Raw genomic sequence first — 16,761 nt, 5'->3', positions numbered from 1 at the left:
TACTAAATATTTCTGAAGTGAGAGCATTAAAAGTTTTGGCAGTCAGAAGAGAGCAACCACAACAAAGAATGTGGGATGAAAGTATTCAGAGGAGACAAGGCTGCAGCAACAGCCATTGTGGCAGCCCTTGTGGTAATGATGAAAAAGTGATGATCATTATGGCCTTAGCTCAGAATATTTTCATTATCAAGTTTATTAACATATTGGAAAACATTGCCCGCAATATGGTGATCAGGGTTCATACAACGGGTAATATAAATCACAGAAAGGAGGCAAACAAAACAGTTTCCAATTCTGTGATAGTTAACTGCCAATGAAAGTGTATTTGTAAGTATGAAACACAATGACACAAAATGTCAAGCTAAAAATGAAATAAGTGCAAGTATATTGGACATGGCTGCATATCCACATGTGACATGTACCTAATTTTCTGACAAAACCATAGAAACGTATTTATGGATTCTGAACAGTGAGAAACGCGCCTCCTGACTTATCAACATGATAAATATGTCATTTTCATGCATATTAATGGACAGTAAAAGTATCTAGCAATGGATAACTGTTACATACAGGTTTCAACATTGTGGACATGTACCACCAGAAGAATGTGAAGGACAAACAGTCGACTTGCAGTATATGTTGTACATTCCAGACATCATGTGGGATTTGATAGCAATCTCTCAGGCAACAGACAAAGAAGTGATGGTACAATTAACAAAAGATAAAACTAGAGTCATGAAAAAAATGGGGAAATAATTGCTGAAGCTTCAAAGAATAGCAACTGTGCTACTTTCGTGAAGACAATTCCAGTATGGCCCTGCTGTGGATCTCACCACTAGTTAGGTAATTGTCTTATGGCACCAAATGTTGGGCTACATTTGTACTGAGAAAGTTAAGAAATATGTTAAATGTAGTGAAATAGCTCTCGAAGCATCAGATGACAGGATAAATCAGATGTGCAGAGTGTGCATCAAAGACAAGATAAACAGACTGAAAACAGAGGAAATGAGCTCCTGCACTTGATACAAAGTGATGTAATATGTACCCTTGGCCCACAATCACTTGGTTGAGTGAAATATGTTGTACCATTTAATGATAATTGTTTGAGATACATGGTAGTATGAAAACAGCAACTCAAGAATTTTTTTACTGATCTCTAGCAATATGGCAAATAGGCCAATGGAGAAGGCATTTTGTGTGATGAAGTTCTGCAAGAGCAAGTCTGCAACCACAGTGTGTCAGAAATGTGGGACCACATTTTACAAGGCTCTATCTACTGGAAGATCCACTTATGAGTTGGAATGGAAGTTTAAGGAATTGAGATATATTTGTAAGGGGAAAAGGAGTGGGCAGCCATCAACTAAGGTGGTCAAGGTAAAAAGTGTTTGGGCCCTTAGTCTTTGCTGAGTGGATGATCACTGGGCATTCTTACCTGGACATGCTTCAGCTGTTGTTCATGTCACAATTGTAAAATGACAGTCATAATTTCATTTTACAACAGGACAGTTCTCCATCATTCTTTCATTACTGAACCCGAAACCATGTGATTTTTACCTGTGGGATTTTCACACCTCCTCTTCCCACAACATCCTTGACTTATGAGAACGTATCAAGGCAGCTGTGACTGACACTGATACAGGCACTTTAGGCCACATGTCAGCCAAATTGGACAATATAATAGACCATTTGTGAACACAACACTAAAAATGTCTTGAGATGCTGATTCCATACATACAGTCGCATAACACCTTACGCAATACAAACATTATTAACAATGACTTCAGAGTGTCTAGATCATTTTTAATAACCCTGTATTTATCAAAAGAAGAAACCAGGATTGCTACACTTGAGCAATGCAGGCAAATATATGAGTAAAGAATTCAAAGAATTTTTGCAAACAGAAGGAATCTGGAGCAGCTGACACTCCTTAGCACATTTCAGTAAAATGGTGTTGCAGAACAGTTCAACCAAACCTTCACAAATAATGTGTGATGTTTGCTTCTGGAGAATGAATTTTCACAAAATTTATAGGGGGCGGGGTTAAAGCACTATATCATTGGCAAATTACTTGTGAACTAGAAGGCTAAAAACAGAAAATGGTGGAGAAAATCTATGACTATTTGGATGTTGTGTACTGTTGAAAATGAAAAGTAGTCATGGCAAATTGGAACCAGACAACCTCACAAAACAGTTGAATATTCAGAAATCATGAAGGACTACAGACTGTGACTTCGAGAATTACAGAATTTATGCAATATGGATACATGAGAAGCATGTGATCTCATACAAAGTGAAGATTTGGAATTGTGTGACTTCTGAATAGATGAAAATGGGAAAGGAAACTGAAGGGGAGGATGAATGTGCTGAGAATGATTACTCACCAACAGATGATAATCAATGTGAATTACGGGAACCATTCTCAAATAAAAACTATGGAACACATTCTGAGCAGAAAGCTAAACAGTCAGAATAACTGGCAGTCTACAAAATAAAAGAAAATAAGAAGATCTGTCCATTTGCAAAGGTGAGTACATCAAGAAAAAAATGTACACAAATCATGTATGATACCATGTCAGATGACGATAAAAACAAATGGCAACAAGCAATGTCAGAACTGAAAAATGGAAAAATATGAAATTGAACCTGGGCATTTGTACCACATACTAATAACAATAAAAAATACAATGAAAACAGAATAATTGTAGTCGACAGTGATAGCTTCAGGTAATGACCAAAGACCATGTTATTGCAACATATTTGAAGCTGATATGAAAGATGAAGCCTATGTGGACCTGCCCATGAATTTCACAGATTAACTGACAAACTACACAAAAAATTATATGGCATATCAAAGATGGCATAGATGATCTTGTTGAACGTATGAGCCCACAAAAAACTATCCTGTTTGCTGATGATACAAGCATAGTGTTGACTGGATCTAGCCCTGAATCCCTTCAGACAATATCTGATAACTCTATGAAAAAACTTTCTGAGTGGTTTAACAAAAATGGCCTAATTGTTAATAGTGGGAAAACTGTATGTATCAACTTCCATCTAATTCCCACATCCAATCAAAAAACCATCCAAGTAATGTTAAACAATGATAAAATTGAAAATGTAAATGCAACAAAATTTTTGGGTCTATGGGTCCAACAAAATTTAAAATGGGACACACATATAAACAACTTATCAAAGAAACTCTCTTCATTGTGCTATGGACTAAGAATACTAAAATCTACTACAAGTAAATCCACACTAATGCAAGCATACCATGCGCAGTTCCACTCATTGCTCCGCTATGGAATCATCTTTTGGGGAAATTCAACTCACAGCACAAATATATTTAAACTACAAAAAAGAGCACTGAGGATAATCTGTGGCCTCAAAAAGCTGGAATCCTGTAAATGTCAATTTATAAAACTTAATGTTCTAAGCATCCCATCCCTATTCATTCAAGAAACAATCTTCACCAGGGAATACCTCTCAAGAACAGGCAAATTAATCCAAAACATTGATATACACGCTCATTATACCAGAGGGCAATCTAATATCCATCGATTTTTTTCAAGGAAATCATCATACCAAAAATATATAACTCATCTGGGTGTCGTATTACACAATAAAATTCCAGAACAAATAAAAACTGCTCCAGATCCAATATTTAAAAATAAACTAAAGGCATTTCTGACAAAGCACTGTTTCTATTCAGTACAAGAATTCCTGGAAATGAAAAATTATAAAGTTCCTTTGTAAAATACTGTGATTAGAGTAAAACATTCTGTAGGCAAACTAATAACCTAATTTCTACTATACACAACTATGTTTCAGTTTCACTTCCCAAAATTTTTTAACTCGCTTTTTGAATGTAAAAGTACATATTCTATTAGTATTAAAACTTAATTGTCTGTGAAATCTCAATGTTAATTTCATGTTTAATGTAGTTTTTAAATGACATTGTCCTTCTGTTGTGTTTCCAGTTGACATTTTCACTATTCTGTAATCTCAGTGATTATTTGTGTAAATTTAAAGTAGCACTACATTGCCTACATGTTTCTTAGTTCACCATGTAAATTGTTTGTATTCTCTGTATGTGAAGTTACTATATTCATCAATGAACAATTTTGTGTACATTTTTTTAAATGGCAGTCCATTGCCTATTTTTTTTTTCTCCAAACTACATATTGTTAAGAAAAATGACTTGTCCTATATCATGTGTACTTTGTACAATATGTGATCCACAGGATAAATAAATACAATAAACAATAAACTATCAGGAGGAAATTCACAATGTTGAGTGGTTCTGTAGACTTGAAAAGTGGATTAATGGATTCAATCAACCCACCAGAAGATGAAACAAGACATTCAATAAGTTCCTGCACAAGCAAGAGATATTACAACCAATTTCCGAGTTGTCAAACAAAATGAAAAACATCTGATGCATAAAATTTGAATAAGAGTCCTCACAGTAGAATGAATTGTACAGTCAATTAGAATCAGTAGAGATGACAGATTTTAGACCAAACAACATATGCATAGGAAATTTTAAAAGAATCTCAAATGGAAAACTGCAGACCTGTGGAAACACCTCTCACTGTTATTGTAGGGCTACAAAATGCAACAGATGACGACAAGCTTAGTGAACAGGATGCATCAAAGTACAGAACCACAGTCAGAAGTCTCCTATACTTGACAGTGTACACAACCAGATTGAGCACATCCAATGATGTAGTTAAGCCAGTTCAGCAACAATCTGAGTGAGGAAAAATGATGTGCCATCATCACACTTCAAGTTATTTGGGTGGCAGAACAAAAAGTGTTTGCTTATTGCAAAACTGATAAGGAAATTGAAATGTTTAGTGATCAGACTGTGGAGCTGACCAAATCACGGTAAATTCTATAGTGAATATTTGACTATTTTGGGAGAATGACTATATGCATGAGCAGCAGTAAACAATGGATAGTTTCATTACAGCACGAGTGAAGCTGTAACAAAAGCAATGTGGATGAACCATCATTTCATTGAGACTGGTTAAGATTGTTTTCTGTCCCATCCTATGAATATTTTCATTGATAATTAATAAATGAAGGAACTTGTTGAAAATTATTAAGCTTCAGAAAGAGCCAAACATATGGATCTAAAGACGTTCTTTGAGTGAGAGGAGGTCAAAGGCAGCAATGTAAGTTTGTAATATATTGTGAGTGAGTAGAATGTCACTGACTGACACAGGCAATCAACAACCAGAGGTTGAAAACCCATATTGGAAGTTATTGGGTGCCAAAGACCAGGGGCATCAATGATATGGACTATCTTTCTTGTTATCTTTTGAGTCTTTTCAGTACATTTAAAATGATATCATGCTCACTTTTAGTTGTAACTGTTTTATTGTGCTATTGGAACTTCAACTTTTATGCTGTTTTCAGACATGGTATTTGATGTTATATTAGGGCACAGAAATAGGTTAAAATAATGTTTTCTTAGAGCTTTGCCACTACTGGTTATATAGTCATTAGTTCTGCTAAATGTATTTATAACAAGCACTAACTACATTACCAGCAATACTGGCACACTCCTACAAGAACACTATTTGAACCTATTTCTATACCATTATATAAGAGAAGGGTATCATCATCAGGGAAAAAAGCTGGCATTGTACAGTCAGGAGCATGGAATGTTAGATCCCTCAGTGTGGTAGGTAGGTTAAAAAATTTAAGAAGGGAAAAGGGAGAAGTTGAAGGTAGATGATGTGGGAGTTACTGAAGGTGGTTGGGAGGAAGAACAGGACTTCTGGTCAGATGAGTACAACGACATAAAAACAATAAAATAGGGGTACAGTGCGCAGGAGTGGGCCAGGTTTGTGTGTGTGTGTGTGTGTGTGTGTGTGTGTGTGTGTGTGTGTGTGTGTGTGTTCCACATCTCCGCTAAAGCCACTGGGTCAATTCCAACAAAACCGGGTACATACAACACTTATTGTCTGGAAAGAAATCTGTGGGGTTAAGAAATAACTAGCTCCAATAGGAGTGGAGATGATATAGGAGAGGGAAAAGGAGATGAACAGAGAGATCTGGAGGAAGAGGGTGTGGTGGAGAAGTATATGGACAGAGAGCGGGGAAGGGGGATATGGAAAGAGACAGGGGCAGAAGGAATGGACTGAGTATGTGGGAAAGGAGCAGGGGGGGGGAGGGGGGGAGGAAGGGACGGACAGGCAGAGAGAGGGGAGAAGGAGATGGACAGAGAGAGGGGAAGGAAGAGGATGGAGAAGGATATCAACAGAGACAGGGAGGAGATAGAATGGACAGTGTGTGCAGGGGGAGGGGGCAGGAGGAGATGGACAGAGAAGGGGAGGAAGAGATGGACAGAGAGAGGGGGAAGAGGAGATGGAGTGAGAGGGGACAGGAAGACACGGGCATACAGAGGGGACAGGAGGAGATGGACAGAGAAAGTGGGCAGGAGGAGATGCACGAAGAGAGGGAGGAAGAGAACAGACAGGAGGCAGAGGGGGGAGGGGCAGGAGAAGATGAAAGGAGAGAGGGAGAAGAGGAGGAGGAAATGGAGAGAGGAGGGGGAAGAAAACATGGACATAGAGAGGGGAGAAGAGGAGGTGGACAGAGCGAGGGGGAGGAGGAGATGGAGAGAGAGAAGATGAGGAACACATGGACAGAGGGGGGAAGAGGCGATGGCAGAGAGAGGGGGAGGAGGAGATGGACAGGTGGTGGAGAAGAAAGAAAGAAAAAGTAAGATTATGCTAAAACCAATTAATAAAATGATAGACCCAGCTTCAACCCCACAGGTCCAGAAAATTGGTTCTAACACCCTACTATTGAAACCTATTGAGAAAGTATCAACAAAATAGCAACTTCCATACAGTTCACAGAGTAAACAACTATGGAAAGTCTGACTCGTGATCCACACCTGTGACCTGGGTCTCCAATCCATTCAAGTAAAATGGGGTAGGTAAACAGCTGCACTAATTACCCTAAGTTAAGCTATCCTCCTCAAAGAAATCTGTATAAATGCAACCATAAAAGTTAGTTGATTGTAAACAGTACAAAACTGATTTGTATAAAACTCATAGTAATAACTGTTACTATCACCCAGTAAAAAATTGTACAAACCCTCACCAGATTTTGTCCTTTAATAGACAAAACCCTTACAAAATAAATTAAATTATACTTCCAATTATGCATCCACATGAGTCACTGGATACATACTATCACATTGAACATATTCATCCACAGATATTTCACTGTTTACCACAGCACCTATTTATGATACTTTTATTCCCTGCATCTCTGCCATCAGGCAGTAACAGTTACATTTTTAGTGCAACTAGTAACTTTCTGTAGTATTGCCTACTATACTCCTTTACCCTCTATTACCTGCATCAGGAACAGCACTTAAAGCTTGGAGACTTGTGTCCTTACTTTTCATTTACTAATGCAGAATATTAAATGTACAACTAAAGCTCAGGTAGGTTCCTCTAAACTGCAACTCTGGATTAAGCAATAAAGCAACAGTACTCTACTTTTGTAGAAACAATTGATTATACATCTTTCCTGAGGAAACTATTTACTAACAACCATCCAATTTCCACCATGATGGATCCTCTATACCCGGTGGTTATAATTTAAACTGAAAGTGTTCCGAGTACTGCAGTGCTGGCTGTATACATCATGGGATGCTAAAACTATGTAGGTATGTTCATTAATCGGTGAACATGTAGTGTATGCTGAAAAAAATAATGGTTTCACTTTTGCCACTAGGTGTAAATATTACGCTGTAAAAAGACATAATGTGAAATGTTTTCTGTTTTCACATCAGTATGCTGTGTTTGGTGACACTGTAATGTAACATGACATTTTGTTCTGAAATGCCATGGTACACCCTTAAGCTCCTCAAGAAATGGAAGATATTCACATGAATATAGAGAGAAAACATATTATTCTAAGTTAGTTGAGCTAGAATGGAACAAAATACTGTTGCTACACTTCTGTTTATGCAGAGCCAAGACTATATGCAGGAGCTGCACCACCTGTGGGCATGATTGGTGAACAGACATTGTCACTTGATGTGATGCACATTTCCTTCTGTGGAGCCGTTTATGGAAAGTGTTATGCCGGCTCGCCAAGGCATAACCAAAGAGCCTGTATCAGCAATAAACATTATGTAAAATGTAATGTATTTGACTTACTTCATTGTATGTGGTCGAGAGACGAGGAGGAGCCTGGTGCTCATTGTAAAATCTGACAATACACGGTTAATATGATGGAACTCTGGCTATGAATGCTTTACATTGTTTGAAATTTTTTTCAGCTAATTGATGAAATCTTCAGGGAAGAGGTTCCAAGCACTGTGAAGGAGATTACTAGTTGTGACTGAATAGAAGTACCAGCTCTACAAGATAAATTTATACATGACCGTGGTATCCACAAGATATTAGCCAACAAATTGAATCTACAAAAGTTGTTTCCTATTCCTAGAGGATGCATGTAAACAGTAGGTCTGATGTCTCCTTGCAAGCACTAGGCATATGATAATGTGTGTCAATTTCTTTTGTGAAGTGACTGTTGGTGTAATTGGTTACAAAGATTTATGTTTTCTGTATGAAGGCTATTAAGAAGGAAGATCTTTCACTGCTGGTAAAATTGTTTTATCAGAATAACAGCAATAGCACCACTGCATTGCAGGAATATTGCCAACAGGACTAGCTGCAAAGAGGACCTGTGTCAATAAATGGGCAAAGAGTGTGACCAAGAAAACTAAAAAAAGGTGAATTACATGATGAAGCAGGGAGAAGGAAGTTGCCAACCCCATTTCAGTTGTCAATGAAGTTGCTGTAGCTATAACTGACCACGCAGCACATGCCTAAAACTCTGCAGCCAGTGCTCGAGGTATGTCACGGGCATTGTCTCTCTCCTGGTCAACAGCTTAAAAGATTTTGCAGTGCATTTTACACTGGTATCTTGTAGGCATATTCAGCATGTGCAACAAATGAAGCCCCAAGATACGCTACAACACCGTAATATTGCTCTTCCTTTCTTGACACGGATGAAAATGGTTGATGTGTGGCTGGGGAGTATTCTTTGGAATGTACGAGGCACAGTTACAGTGTGGCTACTCAAACTTGGAAAAAGAAATCCCTGAGGATTTCAGGGGTGAGGAGGAAGATGATTTCAAGAAGCTCCTGACAAAATTAATGGTGAGCAGTGGGACAAGCAGCATATCAAATAATACTTTTCTTTCCTCTCAGCTGAGCTATATACTGGTCATAAACAGTAGTTTAACCACAGTTTTTACACATCGAGGATTCCAGGTTTTTCAGAAGAATTGCCACCCTGATTTTGCCCTGCACGGTGCCACAACTGCACAGAACTGTTGCATATGGGGTTCTACTCTGCCACATGTTGTGTAGGAACATTCACTGCACTCGGAATATGTGACTGTGTGGTGTTTCAGAAGCTCCTCCATTCTCGGTCCATTTTTCTTTGATGAGATGATGCCTCATGCACCTGTCAGGTGTAGAATGCAACTGTGTCCACAGCACTATTTTCATGGAAGATTGGGTGACAATACATGTCACTTGCCAGGTGAAAGATTTGCTTCAAGAAACGTTCGGTATAGTGCATGCATAATAAAGTGGCCGGTAGATATGCAGTCAGGAGGGGAAGTGTGGGGATAATGGTAGAGGTGGGGGTTACCAGCAGGGTATCAGCACACTGCAGGGGAAATGCTGAGCAGTGGAGGGGGAGTGCTATTCTAAGCTGAAGCCTATGCACATATTTTTTGTAAATATTAAGTGGAGCCTCTCCATGCCCATACTCGCATGGTGATCATCCAAAATAGATCAGCTGAGCTACACACACACTCCAATTCAGAGTGAAAATTTCATTCTGGAAACATCCCCCAGGCTGTGGCTAATCCATGTCTTCACAGTATCCTTTCTTCAGGGAAAGCTAGTTCTGCAAGGTTCACAGGAGAGCTTCTGTGAAGTTTGAAAGGTAGGAAATGAAGTAATGGCAGAATTAAAGCTGTGAGGACGGGCCATGGGTCGTGCTTTGCTAGTTCAGTTGGTACAGTACTTGCCCACGAAAGGCAAAGGTCTCGAATTTGAGTCTCACTCCGGTACACAGTTTTAATCTGTCAGAAAGTTCCACATCAGTTGCATAGTGAAAATTTCATTCTGGAAACATCCCACAGGCTGTGGCTAAGCCATGTCTCCATAATATCATTTCTTCCAGAGTGCTAGTTCTGCAAGGTTCACAAGGGAGCTTCTGTGAAGAATGGAAGATAGGAGACAAGGTACTGGCAGAATTAAAGCTGTGAGGACAGTTCTGTTTACAGTTAGCGTAAGTGAATACATAAAAACTCTACTCATCAAGCAGCAGAGGGAGATTACACGCAATTAAAGGTTAAGGAGATTTGTAAACTTTTGAAGCCAGTGCCCTTTCTTCTGGCGCAAGAGAGATGAAGAAAAGGGACTGATGAGGTTTAGGAAATAAGGAGAGTTTGGAAAAGTTGCTCAGAACCATGATTCAGTGGAGACTTACCAGATGGGATGAGAAAGAAAGATTGCTTGTTGGGGACTGCAGTCTCCTACCACCACTTGGTGAGTAGATTTTTTATCTATCCAGTTACATTATATTTTCAAAAACTGAAAATTGTTTATTTAGTATGAGTTACAGAAAGATATAGTTATGATGAAACATAATCGAAACTACAACATAAAGAACTATTTGTGATACAGTCTTTGTCAGAAAGGGGTGTACATTTTATAACTATTATATGCAAATATTCAAGTATAAGTTTACACAAAATATCAGACAGTTAAATCATGGACTACACAAGAGGCTTGGGTGCAGTACTGTGTAACAGGAGTGAAGCATTATTGAAAAGCTTTGTTAAAGTAATACCTACAACTGAAAAAAAAGAAAGGAATAGAAAACATTGTCCCCCCCCCCCTCCTACACAAACACACACACACACACACACACTCACACACACACAACTCAAACATTATTTTGAAAAGAGAAGTTAATTATTATTATATCCTATTAATATGACCTGTTAACAGGCTGAAATGCAAATGTTATTCAATGGGTTTTTAGGTCAAATTTGTTTGAATATCTATTGCACCTTTCTAATTACACTTATCTGATACCTCATATGTCCGGCCACAATTTGCACTTATGCGTGGTATAAGTGCAGCCATATGCATAATATCATCAATAAGGCCAGAAACAAGCTTCTGAAACCCATCAGGATGGTCCTGTGGCTGAAGGGGTGGCACCAGCTCCAGAGTAGGTTCACGCAGTTGCAGCTGAGCTTCAAATAATGGTGCATATCCACCATCCATTTGTTCCCATAGTGTTCCCAGACTGAAATCATTGCAGTGAAAATGCAAGATGTTAAATGAATTTCAAGCACCTATATATAAAATTACAAATGAGACAAAAAGATATAGCTCAGGATTTTATTAACATCTCTCACATTAAAGGTAGTCCCTCATGAAGGACTCACTCCTCAATGATAGCAATTAAGTCAGTAGACAAAAGTCTCAAGCAAGTGGCTCATTAAAAACTTAAAGCTTAATTTAATATAAACACAAAACATTTGCCTGTTGGTGTTATTAAGCATAGAGATGAGCAACAAAAATATTGTCCAATTACATCTATAATGCAGCTTAAAAATAGTTCCTATTTATGAAAATAGAATGAGACTAACAGAACAGGACAGAATGTTCATACAGACTTTAATTTTGAAAATTGCTGCCATCTTTCTACTACATCTAATGTAAAATCACACTTGTTAAGAAAAGAAAATCAGAACTGAGTTGTTTAATATCTTTTCTTTAAATTTATACATAGTTGTCAAAGATATGTAAATATACCAGCGAAGACATTGTTGCCTTCCACATACAATTTCTCCAACTTCACAAACTTTAAAAAAAAAAATAAGCCACTCGCCTACCAAAGCAATAGGCAGAGTATAGTTTGAAACAAAGTTCTTTTTTGCTCTTCTTCTTCCTTCTCCTTCTACTCTTCCTCCTTTACCTCCCCACTACTCCTTTCTTGCTGTAATGTCTCTGAAGGTATCCATGACCCCTTATTAGTACTGCCGAAGTGTATTTCAGATAGCAGTCTTGGAAAGCTATTTTCTAGGAGGATAATATGATTTCCTGTAGAAACTAAGTTTTTATTTAATTCACCTGCTATACTTCGAAAGTGATTGTCAAATACAGTGCATATAACTAAGTTAAAGAAACAAAAACATTTTTACTATGAACTGCTTTATATCCCTGACCTTGTGCTGGTTGCAGACATTTCCTTCATGGCTGACCATATGCTTTTAATTTTATCCTGAGAGTTAGCTATTCTATTTGTGTACCACATGTTTTTTGCATTCCTAATGACATTTTTAAGCACCTCACAGTAATGTTTATAATGGACTATTGGAGCTCCATTGTTACTACCCCTAATGTTTTGATATAATTCCCATTTTCTTCTACATGATATCCTTATCCTATTATTCAGCCATCCATGTTGCCTGTTACTGCCAATATCATGTTTTATAAGTTGTAAAGGAAAGCAGCTTCCAAAGAACATAAGAAATGTGTTGAGAAACACATTATATTTATCGTCTATGTTATCTGCACAATAAATCTCTATATATATAAAAGGCAATGTCCCGACTGACTGACTCACTCACTGACTCATCATCACTCACCCTAAACCACTAACAGAAACTTGGAATTTGCAGAGGGTGTGATCTTGTACTGTAGGCATCAATTAAGAAGGAATTTTTTTATACTCCATCCCTAAGGGTTTGAAATAGAGGATGAAAGGCTTTGTGGTATTATGTCACTATTAAGGAAATTTTGAAACTAGACCTAAAAAAATTAGTATTTGATTCCTTGGTCAGAAATAAGAAATACGTGTTTCAGCAATTTTCGAAATTTAACCCCTATGGAGGTGAAATAGTGGATGAGTTTTTTTAAAAGTAATGTATTTTAAAGCTACATCCATGTAAACTGGTATTTGACTTCTTCGTTACAAATTCAAAAAAATACATGTTTCAGGGTTTTTTGAAATTCAAACCCTAAGGAGATGAATTGGCGATGAACTGTTTTACGAAAATATTTCATTATGAAACCATTTTTAAAGTTAACCTTTAAAAATTGGTATCTGGCTTCTCAGTTACAAATGAAAAAATGTGGGTTTCACTGTTTTTGGAAATTCATCTCCTAAAGGGTGAAACATGGCCAGCTTGATTCTCAATACCTAGCCCAAACCACTAAAGATAGGGACTTGAAATTTGGAGAGGATGCTTATCATACTGTAGGCATTGTTTGGGAAGGCATTGTTCAAAACTGAGCTCGTAAGGAGATGAAATAGGGAATGAAAAGCTTTTTGAAAATATGTCACTATTAAGACAATTTTGAAGCTACAACTACGAAAATTGGTATTTGATTTCTCAGTCCAAGATAAAAGAACAAATGTTTCAGTATTTTCGGAAGTTCAATCATGGAGGGAGTAAACTACTGGGCGGAAGTTTTTTGAAAATCAGTCATTATTAAAGAACTAATAAAGCATTTTTAGAGCTACATATATGAAAATTGCTATTTGACTTCTCACTTAGAAATAAAAAAATAAAACAAAATAAAATTAAAAATTAAAAAACACATATTCCAGTTTTTTGGAAATTCAATCTCTGGAGATTAAAATTTTCATGAATTTATTTAAGAAGCATTTTTTAAATTAAATTCTGTGAAAATCTGAATGCTAAATCCATGAAAATTTGAATTTGTGTTGATAGGTGGAAATAAAAACAAGTCTTTTTTTGGGAACTGAAGTTCTATGGGGGCAAAATGAGATCAAAAGTTTTACGGGAATATTTTGTTATATATATATATATATATATATATATATATATATATATATATATATATATATATATATATATATATATATATATATATAAATTGAGTTAAATCTGTGAAAACTGTTATTTCACTCCCCCGTTATATATAAAGTAATACATGTTAGAGGACGAAAGTTTCTATGGAAATATCACCTCAAGAATGTGAAAGGCATGATTAAAAAATACCTTGAACTTCAGCTACCAGAATCACATTTTGGTCAGAAGGACATTTGGCAAACACCATGCTTCCATGGCCTTAATTAGCGAGAAAAGTTTAGAAGGTGTTGGAATTTATGAAAAACATAAAAATTCAATTAAGGAAAAAAACAAATAAACATGTGCAGACCATACAGCCTATGAGCACAGGGTACCAAGCTAATAGTAATATAATTCAGGTGAACATATTATTTTACAGGACTGCCTATCCTATAATATGTTTTTTTTTTTTACTCTGTCAACAGTAGAAACAGAGTGCTAGCAAAGTTGTATTAGTTATTAGGTAGGGTATCATGTACAATCTTGATTACAAAACTATCTTATCATTCATGTAGAAAGATTAAAGATGAATAACACAGTGGAACACACACAGTCACAACACTCCTGCTCATTTTTGTGCACCAAGCGGACAGTAGGTTAAGCTACATATCTGAATTTACATTGATCTGTAACATAGTTTTTACAATATGGAGTGTGTGTAATGCCATAAAAACCAGTAATAACTAAAGCTGGCATCACATTTGTCTTTCTTTAGTTTAGTGAGGACCATGGGAGGTATGAGATAGTACATTACAGGACAGTTTATTTATGTATCTCTTGTAATCTGTAGATATTTACTCGAGAATGTAGTTTTCTTTTAGGAACAAAAAACAATGGCTAGCAAATAGCAGAAGACCTGACCTTTAGCAGAAATATACCTTATATCCACTCAACAACATGCAGGTTTCTTCACTACATTGTCTGTGAAAATAGCCATGTCATATACCACCACTGATGTAATCATTGCACAGCTTTTTATATTGGTATGACTACCAACCAGCTGTCCACCATGTTGAATGGCTAACTTAACTGTGGCCAAGAACAATGTGGATGACCCAGTGGTACAACATCCAGCTGAATATAACATGCTTGATTTCAATGGCTGTTTCACAACCTGGGCCACTGGGCCATCCAATACCAACTTTTCTGAACTGTGCAGATGGGTGTTATCCTTACAACACTTACTCTGCTCCTGAAATTACACCAACCTCACCATACGATAGTTTATTGTATCCACATCTTTCACCCAAAAGTGCCCACCCCTCTGTTCTATCACCCCAATTCACATCCCCTCACTCTCAATGTGTGCCACTCTCTGCGAACACACCAACCAGCACTCTCTGCGAACACACCAACCAGCTTTTCCTCCTCTCTGTCCTCTCTGCTCCCCTTTTTTCTGCCTCCTCCCATCCCTACATCCTCCCAATGCTGCACCTGGCAAGTTTGTCCTGCTGCCTTCTAATCCCGGCTTGCTCCAACAGACAGCACTCCCCCCCCCCCCCCTCCCCCACCCATATCCTGCTGTCCCTCCCCTTCCCTGTCCCACTCAGGATTGCTGTTTTCATTCAACACAACAGCTGCAGTCTGGCCAGAGAGGCTGGAGTCAGAAGTAATGTGTGCATGAGGTGCACCTGCTTGTGTGAATGTGTGTGTATTTTCTTTTCCTTTCCTTTCTGGCAAAGGCTTTGGCTGAAAGCTCAGTGTGTAACAATTTTTTTGTTGTGCCTGTCTGCAGCTCAACCTGTCATCTTTACATTGAGTAGCAATTTATTCTTTTCAAGACCGTTCATATTCCAACCTGTACTTTTCACTGTTTATTCTGGAATTAATAAACAGCCAGTCAGTTGCATAATGGAAGATTTATTTAAACATCTTGACCAAGGTTTCAGGGTTTTTAAAATAAACCTTCCATTTTGCAACTGAATGGCTGTCTATTAATTGTACAAGATAATTTCATGCTATGGTTGCTGCTCCAGCCATGTACAAAATTTTAAAACAAAAATACAGTGTATGTTTCTATAAATCTGCACAATTACACAATGCCCAAATTTATATGTATATTAAATCTGGCTATGATTAGATAATTGTGTATATATTACCAGAAAATGTGTGATACGAATATAATAGAGGGAAACATTCCACGTGGGAAAAATATATCTAAAAACAAAGATGATGTGACTTACCGAACGAAAGTGCTGGCAGGTCGACAGACACACAAACAAACACAAACATATACACGAAATTCAAGCTTTCGCAACAAACTGTTGCTTCATCGGGAAAAAGGAAAGGAGAGGGAAAGACGAAAGGATGTGGGTTTTAAGGGAGAGGGTGAGGAGTCATTCCAATCCCGGGAGCAGAAAGACTTACCTTGGGGAAAAAAAGGACAGGTATACACTCGCACACACACACACACACATGTCCATCCGCACATACACAGACACAAGCAGACATTTGTAAAGGCACACTCGCACACACACACATGTCCATCCGCACATACACAGACACAAGCAGACATTTGTAAAGGCCTTTACAAATGTCTGCTTGTGTCTGTGTATGTGCGGACGGACGTGTGTGTGTGTGTGTGTGCGAGTGTATACCTGTCCTTTTTTCCCCCAAGGTAAGTCTTTCCGCTCCCGGGATTGGAATGACTCCTCACCCTCTCCCTTAAAACCCACATCCTTTTGTCTTTCCCTCTCCTTTCCTCTTTCCTGATGAAGCAACAGTTTGTTGCGAAAGCTTGAATTTCGTGTGTATGTTTGTGTTTGTTTGTGTGTCTGTCGACCTGCCAGCACTTTCGTTCGGTAAGTCAC

General features: G+C 37.7%; 1 protein-coding gene across 1 annotated transcript in view; it reads right to left on the bottom strand.

Moving 5' to 3' along the window:
- LOC126252221 (dynein beta chain, ciliary) overlaps positions 1–16,761 on the bottom strand; it is a 769,797-nt gene that overhangs the window by 543,635 nt on the left and 209,401 nt on the right. Inside the window, exon 17 of the mRNA XM_049953092.1 lies at positions 11,157–11,373. Within this exon, the coding sequence (XP_049809049.1) occupies positions 11,157–11,373 (217 nt within the window). The remainder of the gene's footprint in view (positions 1–11,156; positions 11,374–16,761) is intronic.

This window comes from Schistocerca nitens, chromosome 4 (assembly GCF_023898315.1).
Source record: "Schistocerca nitens isolate TAMUIC-IGC-003100 chromosome 4, iqSchNite1.1, whole genome shotgun sequence".
In the NCBI taxonomy this organism is placed as follows: domain Eukaryota; kingdom Metazoa; phylum Arthropoda; class Insecta; order Orthoptera; family Acrididae; genus Schistocerca; species Schistocerca nitens.
The sequence above is the reverse complement of the archived record's forward strand: the minus strand, read 5'-3'. Positions and strand labels throughout refer to the sequence as shown.